Source organism: Ovis canadensis, chromosome 4 (genome assembly GCF_042477335.2).
Source record: "Ovis canadensis isolate MfBH-ARS-UI-01 breed Bighorn chromosome 4, ARS-UI_OviCan_v2, whole genome shotgun sequence".
Taxonomy (NCBI): domain Eukaryota; kingdom Metazoa; phylum Chordata; class Mammalia; order Artiodactyla; family Bovidae; genus Ovis; species Ovis canadensis.
The window spans coordinates 86,069,289-86,094,695 of NC_091248.1; the positions used below are offsets into that span (position 1 = coordinate 86,069,289).

At 35.3% G+C, this 25,407-nt stretch overlaps 2 protein-coding genes across 11 annotated transcripts in view; one reads left to right on the plus strand and one right to left on the minus strand.

The window, feature by feature from the left end:
• The window catches only part of GSDME (gasdermin E), a 108,020-nt gene extending 100,538 nt beyond the window's left edge, over positions 1–7,482 (plus strand). Inside the window, exon 11 of the mRNA XM_069588177.1 lies at positions 6,029–7,482. The gene's annotated coding sequence lies outside the window, so the exon portion shown is untranslated. The remainder of the gene's footprint in view (positions 1–6,028) is intronic.
• The window catches only part of PALS2 (protein associated with LIN7 2, MAGUK p55 family member), a 120,473-nt gene that overhangs the window by 12,572 nt on the left and 82,494 nt on the right, over positions 1–25,407 (minus strand). For 5 of the 10 annotated variants that reach the window (XM_069588165.1, XM_069588169.1, XM_069588167.1 and 2 more), the window contains exons 4-10: positions 22,657–22,809; positions 21,640–21,867; positions 10,536–10,577; positions 8,936–9,067; positions 5,980–6,079; positions 5,582–5,650; positions 3,881–4,042 (exon numbers count right to left, since the gene is read on the minus strand). In XM_069588165.1, the coding sequence (XP_069444266.1) occupies positions 3,881–4,042; positions 5,582–5,650; positions 5,980–6,079; positions 8,936–9,067; positions 10,536–10,577; positions 21,640–21,867; positions 22,657–22,809 (886 nt within the window). The remainder of the gene's footprint in view (positions 1–3,880; positions 4,043–5,581; positions 5,651–5,979; positions 6,080–8,935; positions 9,068–10,535; positions 10,578–21,639; positions 21,868–22,656; positions 22,810–25,407) is intronic. The other 5 variants (XM_069588171.1, XM_069588173.1, XM_069588174.1 and 2 more) reach the window with 1 other exon arrangement.

The following is a 25,407-nucleotide window of genomic DNA, read 5'->3' on the forward strand; positions in this document are numbered from 1 at the left end:
GAGTATGACTTTTGGTGATGCACTACAGTGAAACCACATATGGAAATGTGCTGCTTGAAGTAAAATGTACAGACACACATACTGCCTCTATCACTACCTCTATCACCTGGAGAGAATCTCACATTATTGGTGAAATGTGTTTGGTTTACAAATGAATTTTAACGACAATACCATTCTCTAGTGGACACACACACAATTTAAACTGCCACATTAATTAAGTTTTTTTCCATTTTTAGAACAGAGAAATTAGATCGGGGTGACTTAACTACAGCCGATTCCTTAGACTTTTATGACAAGTAACTAATAGATTGTTTAGCAAAATTCTAATCTTTAGCAGCTCTTCATATAGTCAGGAAATAAGCAACAAAGTAACATTTGTTAACTATTCCAAGACATAGTAAAGAGAAAAACATAATCAGGTAGTTTAGCCACGTAGATTAATAATTTTTAATATTTTATTTTAGGATCATATAATATATAAAGAAAATGAAATCAACTTAATCTAACAGCAGTATTTACTTCCTTCCCTATGAGACCTCGCCATCCAGACTACCAGACAATGTATCACAAGTTAAGGAAACTTGTCACACTTAACATTTTTTTTGTGTTAATTCTGAAGCTTAATAAAAACTAGATGTTATATAAATGTGAATGATTTAAAGTAAGACACACCAACATCATGTAATGAAGTGAGAGTTGATGTATGGATATACATGCATCATTCTATATAAAAATTCATATATGAATATTTACAGTTACTAAAAATAAATCTGTCAAAAGGTAAAATAGTATATCTTTCTGTAAATTAATTTGGCATAAAGAAAGCAAGATGAAATAAATACATTTATACTTCTATGTAAAATCCCTCTCTCTATATATATATCCTTTGGTCTACTAATTTTACATCTGAGATTTACATATACACAGTTTAGTTACTTGTAACAAAAATGCCACCCAAACCATGCAAGTGGACGATAACAGAGAGGGTTAAATAAAGCATGGTATACTAATATACTAGAATATTAAGAAGCTAATATGATTAATTTTTAGGGTTTTTAATTATGATAAAATATACATAACATAAAATTTATCATTTTAACCATTATTAAGTGTACAATTCAGTGGCATTAAGTACATTAACACTGTTGTGCAACCATTACCATTATTCATCTCCAGAATATTTTAATCATCCTATATGACAGAAACATAAAAAAGAATTACACTCACTATTTAATATTCTTAGAGATACAGCAGAGATAGTTCCCAGAAACAGATGGTGCTATGGGAAAAAAAAAATTAAACAGGAAACAGAAAATAATCCTAAAATGAAAATTATGACTAGTTGTGATAAACACTGATGAGATAGAAGATAAAGAATTCAAGGTAATCTTTTAAAGAGTAGAATAAAAAGATAAAAGGCTGGACAATATGAAAAGAGACAAAAGAGATAATCCAGAATGTTCAACATCTAGCTAATAGAAATTCTAGAAAAAGTCAAAACAGAAAACAGAGAGAATCATCCAAGAAACATAATTCCCTAGAATGGAAGAGCATGAATTTCTAGTCTGAAGAGCCACAATCATCAGCACAATGAATAAAAATAGATGCACACAAAGGCACATCATTATTATAAGATAATGAAAACCAACAAAAAGACTGAAGGAAAATCATGTCATTTATGAAAGAACAAAAACTAGAATAACGTCCTAGACTTCTTAAAAGACCCTGATGCTAGGAGAGAATGAAAGCATTTCTGGAGAAGAGGGCAACAGAGGATAAGATGATTAAATGGCATCACTGATTCAAAGGACATGAACTTGGGCAAATTCTGGGAGACGGTGAGGGGCAGGGAAGCCTGGTGTGCTGCAGTCCGTGGGGTCACAAAGAGTTGGACACGACCTGGTGACTGAACAATAAACTTCTTAACCAAACTGGATTCAAGAGTAACATCTTTTCAGTATTACAATTTAGACTTTCTATTCTCAATCAATCAAATACAGGGCAAAAAATATACAACTTCAAACACAAAGATCCAAGAATTAACATCCATACACCATTTCTTGTCAAGTTGCAAGTGATGTGCCATAGCAAAACAATGCAATAACCCAAGAGAGAAAAGAATGGAACCCAGGAGCCATAGCTTCAACTCAGGACAACAATAAAGGGAAACATCCCTATGCTAACATGGGATAGACAGAGAGGAGTGTGTAGTCCTCACTGAAGCAGGAAGACTGAGGGTTGTGAGACTGAGGTCTCCAAGAAAAATGCATGACTTACCGAATAAGCCAATCTTTGTTTTAATACAAAACTATATGCGTGAATACATAAGGCAAGGTAAAATGAGGAGAAGAAGAAAAAAAAGAACTCTAGAAATTGCTGGGTTGGGAGAAAGCACAAGGCTGTTCAAGAAAGTGAAACTGAATTAATTGAAACGAGCTATCTTTATATTGGGAGGACACTCAGGAAAAGAGTAGATAAGGTCTATATTGGATAAAGCAAGAAACAGCAGAATTAAAATATTATTAAAACAAATGGAGGACTAACAGAAGAAATACCAGAAAGATTGAAAAGTGACTGTTTCTGGTAACTAGGTAGAAGACGGGGTTATTTTTCATTATATATTTTTAAGAACTACTTAATTAAAATATGTCAAATGCATTAATTTGATAAAAACAAAAAACGAAATACTTTTAAAATACTCTGGTCACAGTGGGATTTTTATTTTGTTAACTATTTAACTAGGATTTGTCTGATTTACTGATTTACAGTGCATACAATGCAACTCAAACCCTAAGGGGATTACAAACAACACATGGGGACAGTGACAGAGTTATTCCCTCAATACACCCCTAAGAATGTTAGCAACAGGATTACTCACTGAGAACTGAATGTCTAAGCATACTGGATGAAAGGAGAGACACCCTAAAACTCATCTGAAAGAGATGGAGTGAGGTCAGGCTAAGACCTGACTTGGAAAGCTTAAAGGAATTAAAATATCTACAGAAATTCTGTGTGAATCAAAACGGGGCTTGTGAGCAATGGAAGCGCAGAAAGGGGAGTTACAAAGGCAAAACTGGCTTATATTCAGGGAAGATATAAGTTCCCATAAGTAAAGGCTCATATATCTCCAAAATGAAGACATAAAGACCACATGTATAGTAGTCCTTATAATAAGGCAGATATATCATTTAACTCCTTGCTCTAACTCCACTCTCATCAAGCGTGCTTTTGACGTTATTTAACTTTCCTTGTAAATGTATGAATGGAGAAAGAATGCAAAGGTCATAAAATGAGTGTTTGGTTCACTTAATACTTGTACTTCCCATCATGTATTTTATACATAAATAAATATGTGACCTTAATTAATCTTGCTTGCTCTGGAAGAAGAATCTCTTTTAATGTGCTATCAAAAAGCAGACTCATGACCTTGAAGGAATGGGACCTATAAGAACACACAAATTCACAAAGGGACTGCTACACTGGGAGTGTCAGAAGATCCAGCATCTTTCCCCTTTTACAGTAAAATAAGTGAGAAACACAACTTTCCAGATATATGTCAATCGTACAAGAAAATACAAAGCTAATGTTCATTTTGCCACAACTCTTAATACCTGCATTTACTGAACATTACCGGATTGAAGAGTCTGGAGAAGTGACTGCCACCAGGCAGCAATCTGAGAGAGATTACAGTGCTATTTCACTGCTATTTCAAGACAGCTGTAGAGTTGTCGAGCTTTTCAGTATCATTTGCTCGTTCATTTCCATTGGCATAATCAGAAATTCCTTGGGAATAAAATAATTCCTACCCTCTCCACCCCCCTGCCGACACATACATTCTTTCCTTTCAAATCAAATAGCAAAGGAAATGCGGAAGACTTACATGGCACTGTGGTTCCAAATCTAGTGGGATTTAACACTATGAACCTGTTTTTCAAGCTTCTTCGTCCCACACCTTGAGCTCCTATCAATACTAACGTCTTTCTCTGGAAGGGAGGCATTTTGGCTACCTCCTCATATATCTGGATTTCATGACGATCGAATTCTAAATGTAAGGAAATAGGAAAACATCATATTCGGTTCTGTTCAGTGATGTTTTAGCTGTCTTGATAGTGAAGTATCACTTGAACTGTACTGACTTAGCGTCGATTATTAAAAATAAATTTGGTAAAGTACAATTATTTTGTATTCTGATTTAAACATCTGCTTCTATCCTTTTGCCTTAAAAATCTAACAAAGCTAAAAAAGTGTCCTTGCTTTATCCTTAAAAGACAGTCTATCCATTAAAACTTGTTTCTTTGCAATTCATCAGTAGAAATAATTAGTTAATATAATCAAATTGCAAATTAGTTTATGTAATCTATTCCACTAAAAAGTGCATATCAAATAGGAAGGATAGCTGTATACCTAGAGTAGCTGCTTAACTAAGTTTCATAGAATGAGTACCCCTTCCAATGATATAAATGAATAAATACTGTGTGGCAAACTCTGCAAATATCAGTTTGATTAATAAAATGCATACAGGCAACATAATAACATTTAAATATTAAGATTCCAAATTTATGTATAAAATAAAACATTGATCCTAATTATTTTCAGTAGAAACACATTCCAACATTACAATCAGTGGGAAAATGAAAAAATTTTCATTTTGCAAGAAAGCTTTAACTATATGTATTTAATGAAAAATAAAGCCAAAGAGAATTTGAAATATTATATTACCTATTATTATGGCTATGACTCTCAATCTACAGTAATAACACTTCTTCCTTAGGTTATTATCTTAATAGCAACACTTTCTTTGCACAGTTTCGCCACAGTAGGTTAAGGGAGAGTCTATTTTCCCCTTATTATATTATTATTATTATTGTAATATGTCATTACATTATTTTCTTTATAGTGTACTGTTTAGTTTATTACCAGCATAGAAGAAGCTCTAAAGTCAAGAAAGCACTTTACAATGATCAGTTCTTTTGAGTCTTTGAATCAGAGTCTCTAGAGCCTTGTGATTCAAAGAGCTGCATGTCACTCTTAGCCTCTACAACTGAAAAGGGTAACTGGTGGGTGTCATGTTTATCTGTCTTTAAATCTAAAAAATTTAAGAAAGAATCGTATTAGATCAGGCTAAGATTTGTTTGGTCCAGTACTGTTTTTCCAAAAGTATCATGGATAACGTTATGGTAGAATATGTTTGCCATTAATCACATCATAACACTTTTAACATAGTCATAAAAAGGGATTTTGTTCTGTAGACATAACACATAAGTTCCTGTCAAAGTTCTTAAAAAAAATGTTTCAATTGTCACATTTTCCTTCATTAATACAAGCATAAATCTTAACCAATTCATTTTACTGTAAATTATGCTCATAAAGCACCCTGGTGATAGTACAAGCATGTATATCAGGATTTAAATAATGCCTATATATTACTGCACTGAGTGTCCACATCGCAGTTCCTTGCAACCAGGTATTAATATGAATTAATTCATTTAAAATTATACATTTAGAACATATGCCACATTGACTAATGATAAAGCTATTTCATAGTTCACTTGGATGTCTCAAAAAAGTATTTAAAACATACCTGCGTTTCTGGTTGTGAGATACATCATCTTTTTCTTTTTTTTGCTACTTATGGTTCCACAGAAAGGTCCTGAAGGATGACAAGGCAAATATAACTTAAACGGTATGTTGGAATATATACATTTCCCTGTGGTATTCTATAAGGCTGGGAGAATTATCTTCCCAGGGTTGGGTCCTACAGAGCCGAAATGGGCAGGCGTGAGCTGAGCCACTGAATTCTGATATAATACCAGCAGGTGGCAGAAAGGGATCAAAAAGTTTATTTTTGAGAGCGATACAATGAAGCAGATATTGACTCTAGATATATTTTAAATAATATTAATCCGCTAATTCAGATGAAAGAGGCAAGAAAATGTGGCCACAAAGGGCTACTTATACTTATTGTGTCGAGTTTGTCACCTGAATTATCCCAGTCTCTTCTAACAAAGGCCTTTCTCTTCTCTTCCAGGAACTGGCTTGGAATGAGACCAGCACTTCCTCCCTCTTTTACATGGCTAGCCTAGAATCAAATTAATGAATTGTATATGTCAGTGACTAAAATTTGAGACCACATTCTAATAAGCAGGACAAGCAGAAGTCAGTTTAAAAAAAAATGTTTGCTCTTAAAAAATGGACCTTGATATTTAAGTCCATGGCACTGTCAGGATACTGAAAGACCTTGGTACTGAGGAATCAATGGGCACCTAATCAGAGTGCCACCTGGTAGTGAAATTTTAAGACCAAAATACGAAAGCATACAGGATCTTTAAATTACTAATACCTTCTTATTTATAACACTAAACTAGTGGGAATGGAAAGGAATAAATGCTGTTCTCTCTATTAGCACTTGTTAGTTAGGTGTTCACTATCATATTAATCCTACTACAATGGTATTTCCTGAGGCCAAATCAAAGGGGGTGCGGGACAGACAGCACTGGGAGAACAGAGTGGAGGGTTAATTCATGCTGCTAGGAATCTGAATATCCTGAGAGGAAGACTAAGTTTAAAATGGGTAAAACTTCACCTACTTTGCTCATTATTAGAGAAATGTGAATCAAAACTACAACGAGATATCACCTCACACCGGTCGGAATGTCCCTCATCAAGAAGTCTACAAACAATAAATTCTGGAGAGGATGTAGAGAAAAGGGAACGCTCTTGCACTGTTGGTGAGAATGTAAATTGATACAGCCACTATGGAAGACGGTATGGAGATTCCTTAAAAAACTAGGAATAAAACCACCATATGACCCAGCAATCCCACTCCTAGGCATATACCCTGAGGAAACCAAAACTGAAAAAGACTCATGTACCTCACTGTTCATTGCAGCACTATTTAAATATTTAAAATAGCTAGAACATGGAAGCAACCCAGATGTCCATCGACAGATGAATGGACAAAGAAGTTGTGGTACATATACACAATGGAATATACTCAGCTATAAAAAGGAACACATTTGAGTCAGTTCTAATGAGGTGGATGAACCTAGAACCTATTATACAGAGTGAAGTGAGTCAGAAAGAGGAAGATAAATACCACATTCTAATGCATTCATATCGAATCTAGAAAAATGGTACTGAAGAATTTATTTACAGGGCAACAATGGAGAAACATACATAGGGAACAGACTTACGAACATGGGAGAGGGGAGGAGAGGGTGAGATGTATGGAAAGAGTAACAAGAAAACTTACACTACCATATGTTAAATAGATATGGGAATTTGCTGTATGCCTCAGGAAAATGAAACAGGGGCTCTGTGTTGGGCTGGAGTGGCGGGATAGGGAGGGAGTTGGGAGGGAGCTTCAAAAGGGAGGGGATATATGTATACTTATGGCTGATTCATGTTGAGGTTTGACAGAAAACAGCAAATTTCTGTAAAACAATTATTCTTCAATAAAAAATAAATTAATTAAAAAAAAAACAACTTTTAAACTGAAACCCAAAGTATTTCAAAACAGTGGCTGGAGAACTGGCTACTAGAGACAGTGGCTTATCGCACAATGTTAGGGACTTTACCCTTACAACTAGAACAGAAAAATCCAGTTATTATTTTTAGCAATTAAAATCTTGAAAAATACATTTTGAGTAACAGATGACAAAAATGCAGGAAGAGACAGATAGATAATGCTGACAGGGTTAGAAGAAAACTAAGAGATGGCATTCAGAGAGAAGGGGGTAGAAAAGAAACTTGGGAAAGTTCAACAAAGGAAACCGCCCATAGAAAGCAGATATTTTTAGATGAGAGTTCTAAGAAATTCAATCGAAACCTCTTGAACTCATGGATTCTGTTTACTTGTTTCTTAGTTCTCTCACCACATAGTATACTTATACATTATAATATCTTAATTTGAGTTACTAATGAAAGTTTAGTTGCTCGGTGGTATCTGACTTTTTGTGATCCCACGGACTGTAGCCTGCCAGGCTCCTCTGGCCATGGAATTCTCCAGACAAGAATACTGGAGTGGGCTGCCATTCCCTTCTCCAGGAGATTTTCCTGACCCAGGAATTGAAGCTGGGTCTCCTGCATTGCAGTCAGATTCTTTATGGTCTGAGCCACCAGGGAAGCTCTGAGTTTCTAATATCTCAGTTTAATTCAGAGTTCAGTGTGGATCCCAGGTCCTTCCCACTTACACCTTGCTCCTTAATGAGACTCTCTTTTACTTTGACAGTTTAAGGGAATTTTAGACTGTTTCTCCAGTTCTGGTTGTTAGTCTCTGTAAATAATTACAAAAACAGACTTATTACTGCTGCTAGAGACTTCTGAAAGCTGTATTAGTGAAAAGGAAAAACAAGAAGACTATTACACACATCTTCTGAAAAATGGAGGGGAAAAGACAGTGGTAACACATATCCCTTTCTATACACACAGACTTTAATCCAAAACCAAACAACACAGATGATAACGCAAACCTCCAACTCTCAATAACTGAGGTGGGCAAATAGATTCAAGAATTAAAGAAATTAAATTTTATTTGTCATGAACATACATACAGTGAGAGGAGACAAGAGGAAGACTACTCTACCCACAGTAAAGACTTCTAGTTAAAACAAACACTGAAAAGGGATGACCTCAGGGGAGTTGTTCCTGCTGAGTACTGTATTTTACTGTAATCTTATGTGGAAGAACCGACTGGCCTAGTCTCTAAACAACAGGCTAGTTAACACTGAATTTATTAACAGCTGCTCACAAAGTCCCTCTCAATTTGGTCTTCTGTCCACAAAATTAATAGCCACGAAGCAGGAGCTGTTCATGCAGGGAAAAAAAAAATCACTGAAACAAATAATAATACTCTCCTCCTGAATATTCAGATATTGGTCAGATCTAAGATTGAAAATAAGAAAACAGGTGAAGAAATTTTGAGAAGTGTACTAACCTGCCACCAGTTTGGGTCTTCTCTGTTTACAATCTGAAGAATTTCTCCTTTTGAAAACTTCAATCCTGCTTCTTTGCAGGGTATCAGGTTATCATTGTATGGATTATAATCAAAATGACATTTCACAAATACCTAAAACACAGCACAATTAAAAATACTAGAAATGTACCATTTGTCCCTGGATTTTGGAAATTTTTTCAAAGCACTGCGAATTAATTGATAATGTAAATGATAATGTATTTAGTACTTCAACTAAGGAACTTGTTTTTCTTGAATATAAAGTTATTAGAACATTAATAATTTGGTATCAGAAAACAGGAAGTAAACATTAGTACACCAATAAATTTTTGTTTCTATCTTTAACTTCTAATCTCAACAGTTTAACAAGTGTTTTCTTCCACCTTTCTTACTTTCTCACTTTCTCCCAATCTTTTCACATGATTGTCCAACCAACAGTGCATAATTTTTATGCAAGTAAATGCCAGTTTCTAATGAACATCCTGAACTAATATATGCAGTTAGGTCATATGTTTCAGATACAGTAGGAATGACTTTTTGAAAGGTTCCTAAAGCCAAAATTAAACAATAAAGGTTCATGTTGAAATCAGACCTGAAATATAGTCAGTAACCTTTTTTTAAAAAAAAAACAAACTTTCATCCCTGTTAATAACATATATTTTTAGTCACATAGATTCACACTGGCCAAAAGTTGTGAGAAAAATAGTTTTCTGGAATTATCCTGCTTTGATGTAAATGATCAGCATCAAATTAATAGTAAGACAAATACTAAAAAAAGCCTTGAAGTTATTTTCCAATTTAAATTCAAATTGGAATGCAAATTTCTTTAAAATCTGTTTTATTAATAAAACTATGTCAGTTACCATGGTTAGTTATGACCTCTAATATCCAAAATATTTAGTTTATTTAATTTTGAATTCTAGTTAAGCATTTTCAGTATTCAATGGCAAGTTCAGACCAATTACTTTCTTACTACAGATCTTTTCCAGGCATATTTATAGAAATTTAAATTTTATCTTCTAGAGAACTGACTAAGCATTAATCAGCAGGTAAACTAATGAGCAGGAAAACACACAGTTAGTCAAAATAATAATGTTACTTTCCTATGTTTATCATACTTCTATAAATATAACCAAACAGGATATTTAAATAGCACAAGTAGATCCATTACATTATTAGTGTAGTAAAATGTAATGTGATAGATGCATATTAAAATAATTTTAAAATAATTAAATTTGAGACACAACAAAATTTTAGTTATTTACAATTAGATGATTTTGATAGAAAGCATTCAGAATATTTTCAATACCTTTTGAAAGGCTAAATATTAATGCTTAAAAAAAAAATCAGTAAGCCAGTAATTTTTTTCCTGATACGCAATTTTAGAAATACCTACGAAGCAAGCATACAAACAGTATTATAATCACTAAAATGTGACAATTGGCTAACTTGACAATGGCATGCAGCTCAGTGCTTTGGCAATGGATAAAAACCAAAATGATTAAGTGTAATTAGGTAAATTTAGTTGGCCAATAAGACAGAAACATGGAGTACCACAAAATGTCCTGGAATGACACCATACCTGACGGACGTGTGCTGGATGCCTCTCCATACTGATGCAACTCTAAAAATATATTTTTGATTGCATAAATAAAGCCAGACTTTAAACTGATAATAAATTAAATAAATATAAACAAACTACTGGCCCATTTTCATTTCATTCACTTGGTAAAGCAACTACTTCCCTAATTAAATGTCCAAAGGGTATAATACCTGAAAATTATAAATGATAGAAGCAAAAGTTACTGGAGATGAAGTAAAGATGAAGGAGGGATATGTAAAAGTTGTAAAAAAAAAAAATACTTGGATACTCCTTATTTCTCATAAAAGCTGTATTGGAGGAATAGTAAGAGAATCCTATCATCTAACCATGAATGTGTCTATTGGTCTTATCTGTGGGTCAGAATATACTTTGTAACAAAAGGCTTAGACTTTCTCAGTTAGCCCAAATTTCAAATATTCACTTCCCTACTCCCATCAAATGGCGCTGGAAATATCATTTGTGAAACAAATCACATCTCTTAAATGTAAATGATTTCTACAAGAAACAATTCTCATTTTTCTCATTAACCAAATTAGTTTTGGGACATTACTCTCATGCTCCAAACACTCAGATTATATTAGTTTTACTCTGACCTTTGAAAATTTGTCTGAAAAATCAATTAACCCCAACCTTTGATCTAAACATTTTGCAATGGCCTTTAAATCATAGAGATTTGACTAGATTTTGTACAATTATATTTTATTAAGCACATTTAAAAATATTTCACTAATAAGCTATGGATGTTAACTGTTTATTGGTTAAGAAGTGACTAAACACAATCTGCTAATATATTTCAATCTCATATTCTAATCACTAACAGAGCTAAGTGATCAACAAAGGAGATGGAATAGAAAAAAGAAAGTGGCTTTGAAACCAGGAAGCAATGTTAACCTCACTCAGAGTATAAAGATAAATTAAGACTATATTATAGTAACATTTTCCTCCCATCACATTAGCAGGGATCCAAATATCTGACAACATTCTGTAGATAGGAAAATCCCAATTGACCCACAGTCCTAACAGGTTGGTGGAAGAATTGATTTAATCCCTTGAGAGGCCAATGTAGCAATCAACAGCTATCAAAATTACAAAAAACCTCTGACCTAGTAATCCATCTCTGGGAATGTACTCAACAGCAGTGTTAACTCAGATATATGTAAAATGACTTACATAGAAAACTATTAACTACTGATTATTTTTTAATCACAAGTGATTGGAAGCAATCTAATTGTTTAAGAATAGGAATGAGGACTAGACTGGTAGTGGATTAGGAAAGAGATTTCAACTGAATATGTATTCTTACTTCTTGACTTTTAGAACCTTCTAAATGAAAACTAAGGTCTTATGGTAATCAAAGTGAGAATAAAATGACTCCCCCTTCTGACTAAAATGAAGTAACAAGGACCTATTCTCTAACCTGAGACAACTAAAATATTGGACAAAATATATGAAATGTTTGTCAAGACATCAGACTACAAAGACAGTGATCCTTAAAAAAATGGAAACAAACAAGATGAACTTTACCATTGTCCCAACTAACTGCAGAGAAAAATTTCTAGGTGCAATGCAGGAAGGGGGACTCTAAGTGGAAGCCTGATAGTCTCCACCTTGAGGAGGTGAGCTGAGTGACCAGAGCTATCAAAGTGGCCGCAGTGCACAAAAAAGAGCAACAGTAAGGAAAGATTGCCCAGAGAAAGAACTTGAGAACTGCAGAGGACTCCCTCCAGGTTCAGCTGAATAATCAGGTAAAGAGAAGCATTAATGGGCAAAGATATCAGAAGGTCATGTAACGTCAAACAGTTTCTGCTATCACCATTGTGAGTGAAAAAACTTCATAATTCATGCCTGCAATGCAGGAGACCTGGGTTTGATCCCTCGGTCTGGAAGATCCCCTGGAGAAGGAAATGGCAACCCACTCCAGTACTCTTGCCTGGAAAATCCCATGGACAGAGAAGCCTGGTAGACTACAGTCCATGGGATCTGAAAGAGTCGGACATGACTGAGCGACTTCACCTTCACTTTCTTTCAGTATTCAAAAGTTTTGCCCTAGACTTGGTCTTACTCTGATTTCGCCTAACAAAGCTTATAGAACAAAACCTGAAAGGGTCTGATTGCTCCCTTATAACTATTCTAGAACAAAGCTTGAGAATACTTCTAAGAATAAAAAAATATCAGTACTCATTAAGATAAAATTCAGATCTGGCAGCCAATCAAAAATAACCAGGCATGCAAATAAGCAGGAAAATACAATCTAAAATATGGAGAAAAATAAACCAGTGAAGAGTGACACAGAAATGACAAATAGGACTGAATTAGTAACTTTACATATTGTAGCATATGTTCAAGAAGCTAGAGGAAGGATTCGACATGTTAGGTAGAAACATGGCAGATATAAAGAAAAAAAGATTCAGTTCAAATTTCTAGAGATGAAAACAAAAATATCTGAGATGAAAAGTATACCAGATATAGTTAACAGCAGATTAGACATCTTAGGGAAAAAAAAGAATAATAAATGTGAAGACATTGCAATAGAAGCTGTCCAACATGAAAAAGGGGGAGAGAATAAGACTGAAGAAATGAAAAGAGTATCAGTGAGCTACGGGACAGCTTCCAGGAGCCCAACATGAATAGCTCATGCATCACCAAAGGGCAGGAGAAAGTGAGGAACAGAAAAAATATTTGAAGTAGAAACAATAAAAAAAATGTCCAAATCTAATGAAAGAAACAGTTTTTCAACAAACAGAGCTGGAAAATTTGGATACCCAGATGCAAAAACAGAAACAGGAAATCCAAACCAATTCTTTGATTCATATCTTATACCCTAAACAAAAATTCAGAGAAAATGGATCATAGAACAAGATGTGAGTATACAACTAAAAGTGAAAATCTTTATAACCTTGTGTTGTACAGACATTTTTTTTACACAGAAAAAAAGCATGATTCATTAAAAAAAGGACTAATTAGACTTCACCAAAATTAAGAACATCTGCCTTCATATTATACTGCTAAGAGAATGAAGACAAGCCTTCTCACTACGAAAAAGTCTTTCTAAATCATAATTCCGATAAAGTATTTGTATCAAAACATAAAGAACTCTCAAAACTAAACAAATGGAAAAAAACAACTCAAAAAATGGGTGAAAGATTTGAAGACATTAAAGTTGTCATAACCATGGCAAATAAGCACATGAAAAGATGCTCAATATTAGCAATCATTAGGAAAATGCAAATTAAAATCACCATAAGACACCATCCATCCTTATAAGAATGGCTAAAATTATAAAGACTGACCATACCAAATGTTGGTGAAGACGTGCAATAACTGCAACTTTCATGTAATGTTGGTGAAAATGTAAACTGGTACAACCACTTTTGAAAATAGTTTGGCCATTTCTTTAAACGTTCAACGTACAACTATCAAATGACCCAATACTTCAAGTCTTAGGTATTTACTCAAGGGACTTGAATGTAAATGTTTAGCATCTTTATTTATAATAGCCCCAAACTAAAAACAACAGAAATGTTCACTAGCCAGTTAGTGGATAATCCAACTGTGGTTCAGCCATGTAATGGAATACCACTTGTCAATAAGAAGGAATCAACTACTGATACACAGGAAAACATGGTTAAATCTCTCAAATAATTATGTTGAATGAAAGAAGTCAGATTTTTTTTTTTTAAAAGCAAAATCAAAGGATTCATGTTGTATGAACCCATTTATATAAAAATACAGAAAATATAAACTAGTTTATAGTGACAGAAGAGCAGTACTTGCCTGGCATGAAGGTTGGGATAAGGAGCAGGCAGGAAGGATTACAGTGAACCCAGGAAAACTTCTAGGGGTGACAGAGATGTTCACTATCTCGACTGTATTGAGGGTCTCATGCGTACATAATATGTCCACATTCATTAATTACATACTTTAAGTGTATGCTATTTCTATGAACTTTACCTCCAAGATATTTTTAAAAAGTAAAAATAAAAAATCAAAGTACTGACAAAATAAAATACTGTACAGAAATATGCTGTGCCTGTGCAAATGGTAGCAGTTAGTAGAAGAAATCAAATGTGAAAGGCTGGAGAAACATCTCCACCATGACCTTGGTCATAAATCAGAAAGAGGCTGGTAATTCATTTGGGAATGTGTTGGTTGAACATCTCAAATGCACACATACAAATAACATATTTTGAAATCAGCAAGGAAACTATACATTTGGTTTAAAAAGCTCTGAGGGGCAATTCATACTCCTGTACGGTAAATAACCATACGTGGGTCACATTCTGTTAGTATAAACAAACAAATAAACCTACGCCGAGCTGAATCATACTAATAATTCTTAATTTACACTACACTTGAGTCATTGGTCCATGCAAGGTCTGCTTTTGTTTTTTAATCTTGTTGGTTTTAATAATGGAATAAACAGTCATGAGCTTACCACATAAAACAGAAGCTAGAAACCTACACGGTCCTCCTGCCCACATTCCATTCCCTTGCACTGCCCTGGCTTCCCCAAACTCAAAGGTAACCCTCATCCTGAATCTTGTGTTCACAAATTCTTTGCTTTCCTTTTTGTAAGTTTTATTAAACCTATATATAATCTTCAAAAATACACAGCTATTTAAAACTTTTAAAAGATAGTATTATGCTATATGTATGTGCTCTTGTAGGGAACTGACATGCTTATCAACATGTTTCCAGCTACACAAGTATTGCTGTAAAAAATTACATGTCTTAATATGTGGAAACTTTCAGCCTTGATAATGCTAAACCTTTTGCCCCCCAAGGTGGTTATACCAACTTACATGCCACCAGCAATGTAGAATAGAGAGTCTAGATTCACATCTACATTTTTTTGCAACTGAATGGTATAAAATGGTATCTCACATTGTGATTTTAACTATCTCTTCGCATGTTTACTGACCATGTATCCCCTTTTACTTGATTGGTGTACGGACAGTAAACAGGAACACATTTTCACATATTATCCCTATGAATTAACACTTTCACTGAATAGTCTTTTTCTCACTGAAAGACATATCAGCTCTGTGAGATATCAAAGTAACGTATATGTGTAGATCTCTTTCTGAACTCTCTCTTCCACTGCTCATTCTGTCTAATCCTATGCCAATACCACATATATTAATTCCTACACATTAATAATAAGCTCCTAACAGTGTGGAGATTCCTTAAAAAATTGCAAATAGAACTACCTTATGACCAAGCAATCCCACTGCTGGGCATACACACCAAGGAAACCAGAATGGAAAGAGACACATGTACCTCAATGTTCATCACAGCACTGTTTATAATAGCCAGGACATGGAAACAACCTAGATGTCCATCAGCAGATGAATGGATAAGAAAGCTGTGGTACATATACACAATGGAGTATTACTCAGCCGTTAAAAAGAATTCATTTGAATCAGTTCTGATGAGATGGATGAAACTGGAGCCGATTATACAGAGTGAAGTAAGCCAGAAAGAAAAACACCAATACAGTATACTAACACATATATATGGAATTTAGGAAGATGGCAATGACGACCCTGTATGCAAGACAGGAAAAAAGACACAGATGTGTATAACGGACTTTTGGACTCAGAGGGAGAGGGAGAGGGTGGGATGATTTGGGAGAATGGCATTCTAACATGTATACTATCATGTAAGAATTGAATCGCCAGTCTATGTCTGACGCAGGATACAGCATGCTTGGGGCTGGTGCATGGGGATGACCCAGAGAGATGTTATGGGGAGGGAGGTGGGAGGGGGGTTCATGTTTGGGAACGCATGTAAGAATTAAAGATTTTAAAATTTAAAAAAATAAAAAGCTCCTATTTCTGCTTTTCTGCCTCAAGTGTCTTAGCTATGCATCTTATCAAATGCCAAGAAAAATCTTATTGAAATTTTCATTGGAATTTAACTGAATCTACAAGTCAGTTTGAGGAAAATTGATATCTTCATAATACTGTTTTCCTGTCCATGAACATGATATATCTATTTAAATCTTAATTTTTTTGTGCATGGAGGTGAATATTTTTATTAGGCTATTTCTAGACATAAATGTGACATTCTCTATTATAAATGATGTCTTAGTTATATCTACAGATGTCTGCTGATGGCATATATAAATGAAACTGACTTTTGTATATTAATCTTATTTCAAAGCATTCTGCTAAATTATTTCTAGTAATTTATAGTTCAGGGAGGGTTTCAGTTAAAAAAATATTATTTGAAAATAATGTTTTATGTTCTTTTCAAATCTTCTGCTTTCATAATTATTTCTGTCTTCTTGTGCTTATGGAATTTTCCATAAAATATTGAACATAAATGGTACTGATGAACATCCTTCTCTAGTTCTTAATTTTTTTTAACTAGGCAATGACATTATTAACCTTTGTTTTAAACGTTATGTTCTGGTTTCTTTGGCTCAATTAACTGCAAACAAATAATTGTGTACAAACAAAAATTTAAAAAGCAGCAGTGCCCAAGAGCCTCAGAACTTAAAATACTACAGGTTTCTATATTTAACTACATCCTAAACAAAATTTTTTAGGAGTCAACATTCTTGAAGTTTCTTTTCTTTCTTTTTTTAAAGAAGTTCTGTTTGCTTCACTGTTGGAAGCCTCATCAAAATTCTGAACAAGATCACTCTCCTTCCCAATAGCAAGTGCGGCTTTCTACCCAGCTTCTGCCAGGATTCTGAAAGCTTGTTGACACCAAGCTGGTCTAAGATTTGGGTGGCTTTTCTGTCAGGAGCTTTGTCTCAGCACAGCTGGTAATGGACTGCTGCCAGAAATGTTTGAGCATCAGGACTGTTAAAATGAATCATCACTTACTGGTTTGCAGCTATACTTACCTCTTTAAAATCAGAGATAACGTTTATTCTGAATTTTTTTAAAAGAGAATTGAAGATTTTTTTTATCATCTGTTAAAACAGATATCTGTTATATCATCTGAGGGTGGTTCCTTTTTACCAATGCACAAGTATGCCTGAAGTTTGGCCAGTTTCTCTTTATGGTGGGATTTTTCCATCTTGGGAGTGGAAATGGGACTTCACAGGGGCCCTGGGCTTGGCACTCAAGTAGTCTCAGAAAGACCAGCTTAAAGTCCTGTTCCTAATTTTTAAAGAGAAATGCTTCTAACAGTCAACTATTGAGAATAATGTTTGTTTTAGTTTTTTTTTTTTTAATAAGATTAAGGAGGTTCTTTCCTGTTCCCAATTTACTAATCTTAAAAGGCTGTGGTACATATACACAATGGAATATTACTCAGCCATTAAAAAGAATACATTTGAATCAGTTCTAATGAGGTGGATGAAACTGGAGCCTATTATACAGAGTGAAGTAAGCCAGAAAGAAAAACACCAATACAGCATACTAACCCATATATATGGAATTTAGAAAGATGGTAACAATAACCTGTATGCGAGACAGCAAAAGAGACACAGATGTATCGAACAGTCTTTTGGACTGTGGGAGAGGGTGAACGTGGGATGGTATGGGAGAATGGCATTGAAACATGTAAAATGTCATATGTGAAACGAACTGCCAGTCCAGGTTTGATGCATGATACAGTGTGCTTGGGGCTGGTGCACTGGGATGACCCAGAGGGATGGGATGGGGAGGGAGGAGGGAGGGGGATTCAGGATGGGAAACACATGTACACTCATGGTGGATTCAAATAAATGTATGGCAAAACCAATACAATATTGTAAAGTAAAATAAATAAATAAATTAAAAAAATCATGAACAGGTACTGAATTTTATCGAATTTTCTACTGATTTTTTCTTCTTTAATCTGTTAATTTGTTTGGTTACATATATGAACTTTCTAACATGAAACAATCCTAGCTTGGACACGTTATATTATCTTTTTTATATATCATTAAATTTCATTTGCTAATACATTGTTGAGAATTCTTACATGTACATCCTTGAATGAAATAAGACAAATTTCTTCATATTTTTGTTATGTGGCTCATAATGGCCTTAAAGAGAGAATTCCCATTAATTTGGCCTTAAATAAAGAGATGGAATTTTAAAGTCTTTGGAAACCTACATACATGTAAGCTGGAGAACTTCAGAATTAGCTGCAATTTCTAACCCCTCCTGGTCTTCAAATTTAAAAATATAGATTTTGTGGTCTCATGAAAGATTTTGGATTTTTAATAAGTGCCTCAAATGATATTGATAAAGATGATCTATTGACCATGCTTTGAAAGACACAACCCTGGTATGAAGACCTCCTGGCTTCCATCTGCTCTCATGGCAGTTAAGAAATAGAGTTGGTGGAGCTTCCAGTCAGTGAAAGAGCAGCAGAACTGGGGAGGCTAAAAGCCCTTGCTTTCCATTAGTGTTACTCTTATAAGAGGAACACAGTGTGCCCAGGACAGTCCTATTCTAGTATAATTAGTAATTATTCCCCCTTTCGCTTTAAAAATATCCCAATTTGGGTGTGTTTTATCTCTCCTGTTGGAAGTTTTCATGTTAGTCCCTTCTTTTTTTATGGTAAGACAGGTCTGAGACCGGCTCAGGCTTGGATGGAAGGTTAGACCTTCCCCATTTCAATGCCTTCTCCCAATTCTGAAGGCTAAATAAAAAGCAGATTTTGAGAAGGCATAAGACAGAGAACAATGTATGTCTAAAGACAGGGTTAAAGATCCTTGCATTTCACATAATTCAGAACATTCACCAGGTGCAGATTCTACAATGGGATTTGAGCCAAAGCCCTAGCTACTGATATTACAAAAAATTTTCCATAGAAGTCCATTATAGTCATGGTGAGCTGGTAGGAATTCTGAAGCCTGAACCACAAGGGGTTAAAAAAAAAGTCTAAATATCACAACTAATGTATAATTTTTAAAAAATAAATAAATATTAAGTCCTACTTTTCCAATACTTAGGTGCCAACTGAGGAATAAAGCTAGTCTGAGGGTCTAGCTATTTAAAATGTCTAATTTCTAATGCCATTTCTCTTATGCTTCTTTTCCTTGAAAAGACAAGGTCTCTATCCTTTATTTAAACAAAAGTTCACAACAAACCTGTATATTTTCAGAAATCCAATTTACATGCTAAAAATTCATGACTGACTATCCTTACTCTCCCAAAGAACAATATAAAGCAGGTATTCAACACAGGTTATTTCTAAGACTTTTACAGAAATAGACATACTAGTCTTTTAAATTATCATATTAACAATACTAAAATAAGTATAGTGGCAGCATCTTACGTACAAGACCTGCAGTTTTACTCATACTTGGAACAAATTTCTAGAAAACCTAAATAATTGAATGCATCTAAAACACTGATAAATATTTCCTATGTCTATATTATTTGGATTTGAAAACTCTCTCAAGTTTCAACATGCTTATCTTAAGTGTTAACTGTTCCTTTGCAATTATCTCATTACTTTTTCCTTCTTTACCATTTCTTTGGAATTACACCACCACCTCATTACCACCATCACAACAATAGCAGCAGCTATGGGCTGGCATGCAGCTATGGGCTGGCATGGGCTGGGCTGACAGGTGCTGCTGAATTAACTTCTTTGATCCTTACAGTAATCTCTTGAGAAAAGAAATACTAACTATGCAGATGAGAAAACAAAAACAGAGAGGATAAGCTAGTAAGTGGTGGCACAGTTATTTGAAACAAAGCAGTCATCACAGCCTTCCTAAGAATTGCCTTTCACAAATTACCTCACACTTTCAAAAATCTGCTTCCTGGCTACACAATCTCATCTCTCTTCTTTTTAAAATTCACTCAACATAATGAGGTTAGTGACCACTGTCATTAAAACACTGCCATGCTTAATAATCTGTTTTACCTAAAAATCAGTTACAAAACGGAGAGCAAATGGTACAAACCAAGGTGTGTTCAAGATTCTTTCCAGTTTGGACCCATCCTCTCTTTCTGGCCTCATTCTCTGTTTAGCCCATCACTAGAACACTAAGCTAGAGGTGATCAGGACTACATGCTTATTTTCCTCTTGGAACATGAGGAACATGAGGGCTTGGAACAGGACATGTGTCAAAACTGTTTGCTAATTAATGACAAAAAGTCTTTAAGGTTTTTCTCATATTAGCTGCAGGTTACCGAAATGCTAGGGTCCAAAAATCACTGCACATGTGCACTGCACAAGTGTTAAGCCAAAAAGTTGGCTTAACACTCAACATTTGAAAAACTAAGATCATGGCATCTGGTTCCATCACTTCATGGCAAATAGATGGGGAAACAATGGAAACAGTGAGACTTTATTTTTTGGGGCTCCAAAATCACTGCAGATGGTGATTGCAGCCATGAAATTAAAAGACGCTTGCTCCTTGGAAGAAAAGCTATACCAACCTAGACAGCAAATTAAAAAGCAGAGACATTACTTTGCAAATAAAGGTCCATCTAGTCAAAGCTATGGTTTTTCCAGTAGTCATGTATGGATGTGACAGTTGGACTATAAAGAAAGCTGAGTGCCGAAGAATTGATGCTTTTGAACTGTGGTGTTGGAGAAGACTGTTGAGAGTCCCCTGGACTGCAAGGAGATCCAACCAGTCCATCTTAAAGGAAATCAGTCCTGAATACTCATTGGAAGGACTGATACTGAAGCTGAAACTCCAATACTTTGGCCACTGATGTGAAGAACTGACTCATCTGAAAAGACCCTGAAGCTGGGAAAGATTGAAGGCAGGAGGAGAAAGGGAAGACAGAGGATGAGACGGTTGGATGGCATCACCAACTCAATGGACATGAGTTTGAGCATACTCTAGGAGTTGGTGATGGACAGGGAGGTCTGGAGTGCTGCAGTCCATGGGGTCGCAAACAGTCAGATGACACAACTGATGACTGAATTGAACAGAGGGTTCATGGTATTCACAAAGAGATTTCTTAAGTAAATTCCTTTTGAATAATAAGATAATATTGTTTAAAAATACCAAGAATTCACCCACGACAAAATAAGGCACTTTAGAACAATTAAACCAGACAGTTTTTTCTCTTCTCTTTAGCCAAAAAGTAGCAACTGGTGGTGACATCCAACAGTGTCATTTTTTAAAAAAAGGATTCTTAATATTAGCATGAATTTTATTACTAACCTGTTGAGGAATAATGGTATCTCTATAGCTTGGTAAAATCTTCAGGGTGACGCTTCCACTAATATTTTTCAATAATTCTTGTAATTCCTTTGGGTTGTTTCCAACTTCATGGCCATTGACTTCTTTAATGATATCTCCCACATGAAGCAGACCCTGACGGTCTATCATCCCTCCATGGAGGATTCGGGCGATTACCAGATCGTTATTTTCAACCCTAAATGTTACACCCTGAAGAAAATAAGTAATGGAATTACTGATTTTAGGTTTTTAGGAAGAAATCGTAAATATTCCTGAATATGTATATATAAGAAAATAATTCTAAAAATAAGTGAGTAAATCATTCCTACTTTTCCCATGTTCACTCGTAACTCAATATTCCAATCTCATTAAACCATGTACAACTGTGACAACATACACCATCCCTTAAAAAAAGGACTTCCACCGCAAGAGTAACCTTGAAAATTAAACATATCTTAGGCTGCATTCCACAAGATATGAGGAAGCTCAAAGGAGCAAGCAATGTATTTGTGCATTCTGATGGCCTTGTTCCTGGTATTTTTTCTTCTCACTTCACTGTTCTCATTGTCAGAGCCCAGAAATGCCATGTTAGCATGAAACTGTAAACATTTAAACTTACAGAATCCTACCAATGTTTTCAATTTTTAATAATAATGTTCTGCTGCTTTTTGCTACTATATATAATTAGCAAGCAACCTCAATTCATTTCTTCAAAGGGTACAGGAAAAAAATAGTTACCCTCTGAAATTTTTTCTACTCACCAGCAAACTTCTTCTCTCCTCTATTTCAGTTTAATTTTGGTTTAATTCTGCATGTTAAATCAAGTTGAGAGTATCACCTGTGTATTTTATACACAAGCCAAGAAAGACTGATGAAACAAACATGAGTAAAGTTTTCATAAGGATATAAATCATGAAAGAAAAAAATGAGATAGAGTAATGAATCAGTCACGAGTATGTAAGATTTCAGATTTAAGAAGGCACTGACTGATCAACTCACCAGTGGTTCCCCAGCCCTTTTGTGAATACCAAGAATACGAATGGCATCTACTGGTAATAACTGATTATTGATAGAAGAATTATTCATTTCTGGGCTTGATGGAGGTGACTCGTAACACTTTGATGCCACAATATCATGGGCCTCCAAGAGTGACTAGAAGGATTCAAAACAGCCTGTGGTTATTGATTACAGACAGAATAAATTATTAAAAGTAGCAGCTCGTTATTCCAATAGAGTACTAAAAATTTCCAAGGCATTAATTGGTAATTTTTAGTCATTTCATGAAAATAGTATAAAAGACTGAAGAAAAATTACAAAGAAAAAACTCACAAATTCATATATTAAGGATTATTCCTATAAATTATGGAAGCTACTTAAATTACTAACCTGGGCTGCTTAGTTTTTACCCTATACACTCTTCTTAGGCAATATTACCCATTCCTGCGACTTGAACCACTACTGAGAACTCCCCTGATCCAGATCTCTCTCATCAGCTTCAGTTCAGCTCAGTCGCTCAGTCGTGTCCGACTCTTTGCGACCCCATGAACTGCAGCACGCCAGGCCTCCGTGTCCATCACCAGCTCCCAGAGTTCACTCAGATTCACGTCCATCGAGGCAGTGATGCCATCCAGCCATCTCATCCTGGGTCGTCCCCTTCTCCTCCTGCCCCCAATCCCTCCCAGCATCAGAGTCTTTTCCAATGAGTCAACTCTTTGCATGAGGTGGCCAAAGTACTGGAGCTTCAGCTTTAGCATCATTCCTTCCAAAGAAATCCCAGGGTTGATCTCCTTCAGAATGGACTGGTTGGATCTCCTTGCAGTCCAAGGGACTCTCAAGAGTCTTCTCCAACAGCACAGCTCAAAAGCATCAATTCTTCGGCGCTCAGCCTTCCTCACAGTCCAACTCTCACATCCATACATGACCACAGGAAAAACCATAGCCTTGACTAGTTAGTCGGCAAAGTCATGTCTCTGCTTTTGAATACGTTATCTAGGTTGGTCATAACTTTTCTTCCAAGGAGTGAGCGTCTTTTAATTTCATGGCTGTAATCACCATCTGCAGTGATTTTGGAGCCCCCCAAAATAAAGTCTGACACTGTTTCCACTGTTTCCCCATCTATTTCCCATGAAGTGATGGGACCGGATGCCATGATCTTCGTTTTCTGAATGTTGAGCTTTAAGCCAACTTTTTCACTCTCCACTTTCGCTTTCATTAAGAGGCTTTTTAGATCAGCTTCAGACTCATATATTAAAAATCTGCCCACAACTGGCCAAGAGTCATGATAATTTGAAAGATCAAAACAAAACAAAGGATTATATACGATTCAAACATAATGAATTAATGAAAACTCTGTAAGTCCACAATGCTACTTAAAAAACAGGACTGAAAAAAATCTCATTTGTTACCATTTGATATTGCCCTTTTAAACAATTCTTTACTGTTAAAATTGGCAAAGGGAAGAAGCTGGCATTTCCCTAACTTTTCAGTTGGAAATGCATTGTAGGTTAACTAAACAGCTCAGCTGATGAGGAAAAACTCTATACAAGAAGACCAGCTAAGAATGAGAGAATTTGAAAAATGTCATTTTGCAGCCTCTAATGAAAATATTGAGTCAGGCAAGGATTATTAATTTGAGCTCATCAGTAACTAAATGGTTGAAAGGAAACAGCATTTGTATAATGCCAGAATAATAACACACTAGATTACTTCTTAGTGGAAAGGCTTTCAAGGGTAGGATTTGGCTGTCATTGCCCTTGATCAAGGAATTAATCTCAGCATGAAGAGTGATGGGGCAACGTATGGCTGAACCCCTTCACTATCCACGTGAAACTATTACAACATTGTTTGTTAATTGGCTAGGACAGAGGAGTCTGGTGGGCTATAGTCCATGGGGTCACAAAGAGTCAGACACAAGTACGTGACTAACACACTCATCCCAATACAAAATTAAAAAAAAATTTCAATTCAGAGAAAAAGAAGAGTGATGGGCCAACCAGATATTATACATCATATGATGAAGATTAATTTACGTTGTATCACCTTACTTAAGATGCATCCTGAGTGCAAGCTAAGTTGCTTTAGTCATGTCCAACTCTTTGTGACCCTATGGAACGTAGCCCACCAAGGCTCTCCTGTCCATGGGATTCTCCAGGCAAGAATACTGGAGTGGGTTGCTAGGCCTTCTCCAGGCGATCTTCTAGACCCAGTGATTGAACCTGTGTTTCTGAAGTGTTCTACACTGCAGGTGGGTTCTTTACCACCAGTGCCACCTAGTAAGACCAAGATGCATCTTAGTTTCAAATATAACTTAAGCCACTTCTGTTTATAAGAAATAGGATAACTAAACAACATATCAGGAAAGCACACAAGTAAACCCAAGGAGTGGATTCTGCAGGATAATGGCCTAGTCTGGTCTCTCTAGTAGGTCAACATCATAATCAAGGGAGAAAGGGATGGTCTAACTAACGCCACATATGGACCTAATTTGAAAATTCATACATACAAACCAGTTGTAAAGAATATTTTGTGTAAAATGCACTGCATGTTACAGAGGTCTACTGAAATGGAAAAGTGGAAGTCAACGGCTGAAAAAAGGGTAAATTACAAAACAGCTTATGCAAAATGATTGCAGTCAGTAAAGAAAAAAATACATATGTATATTAACGAATAGAAAAAATATGGAGAAATATGCACCATGGTAGTATAGTGGTGATTTGGGTAATAAAAATGCAATGTCTTAATTTCTGCATT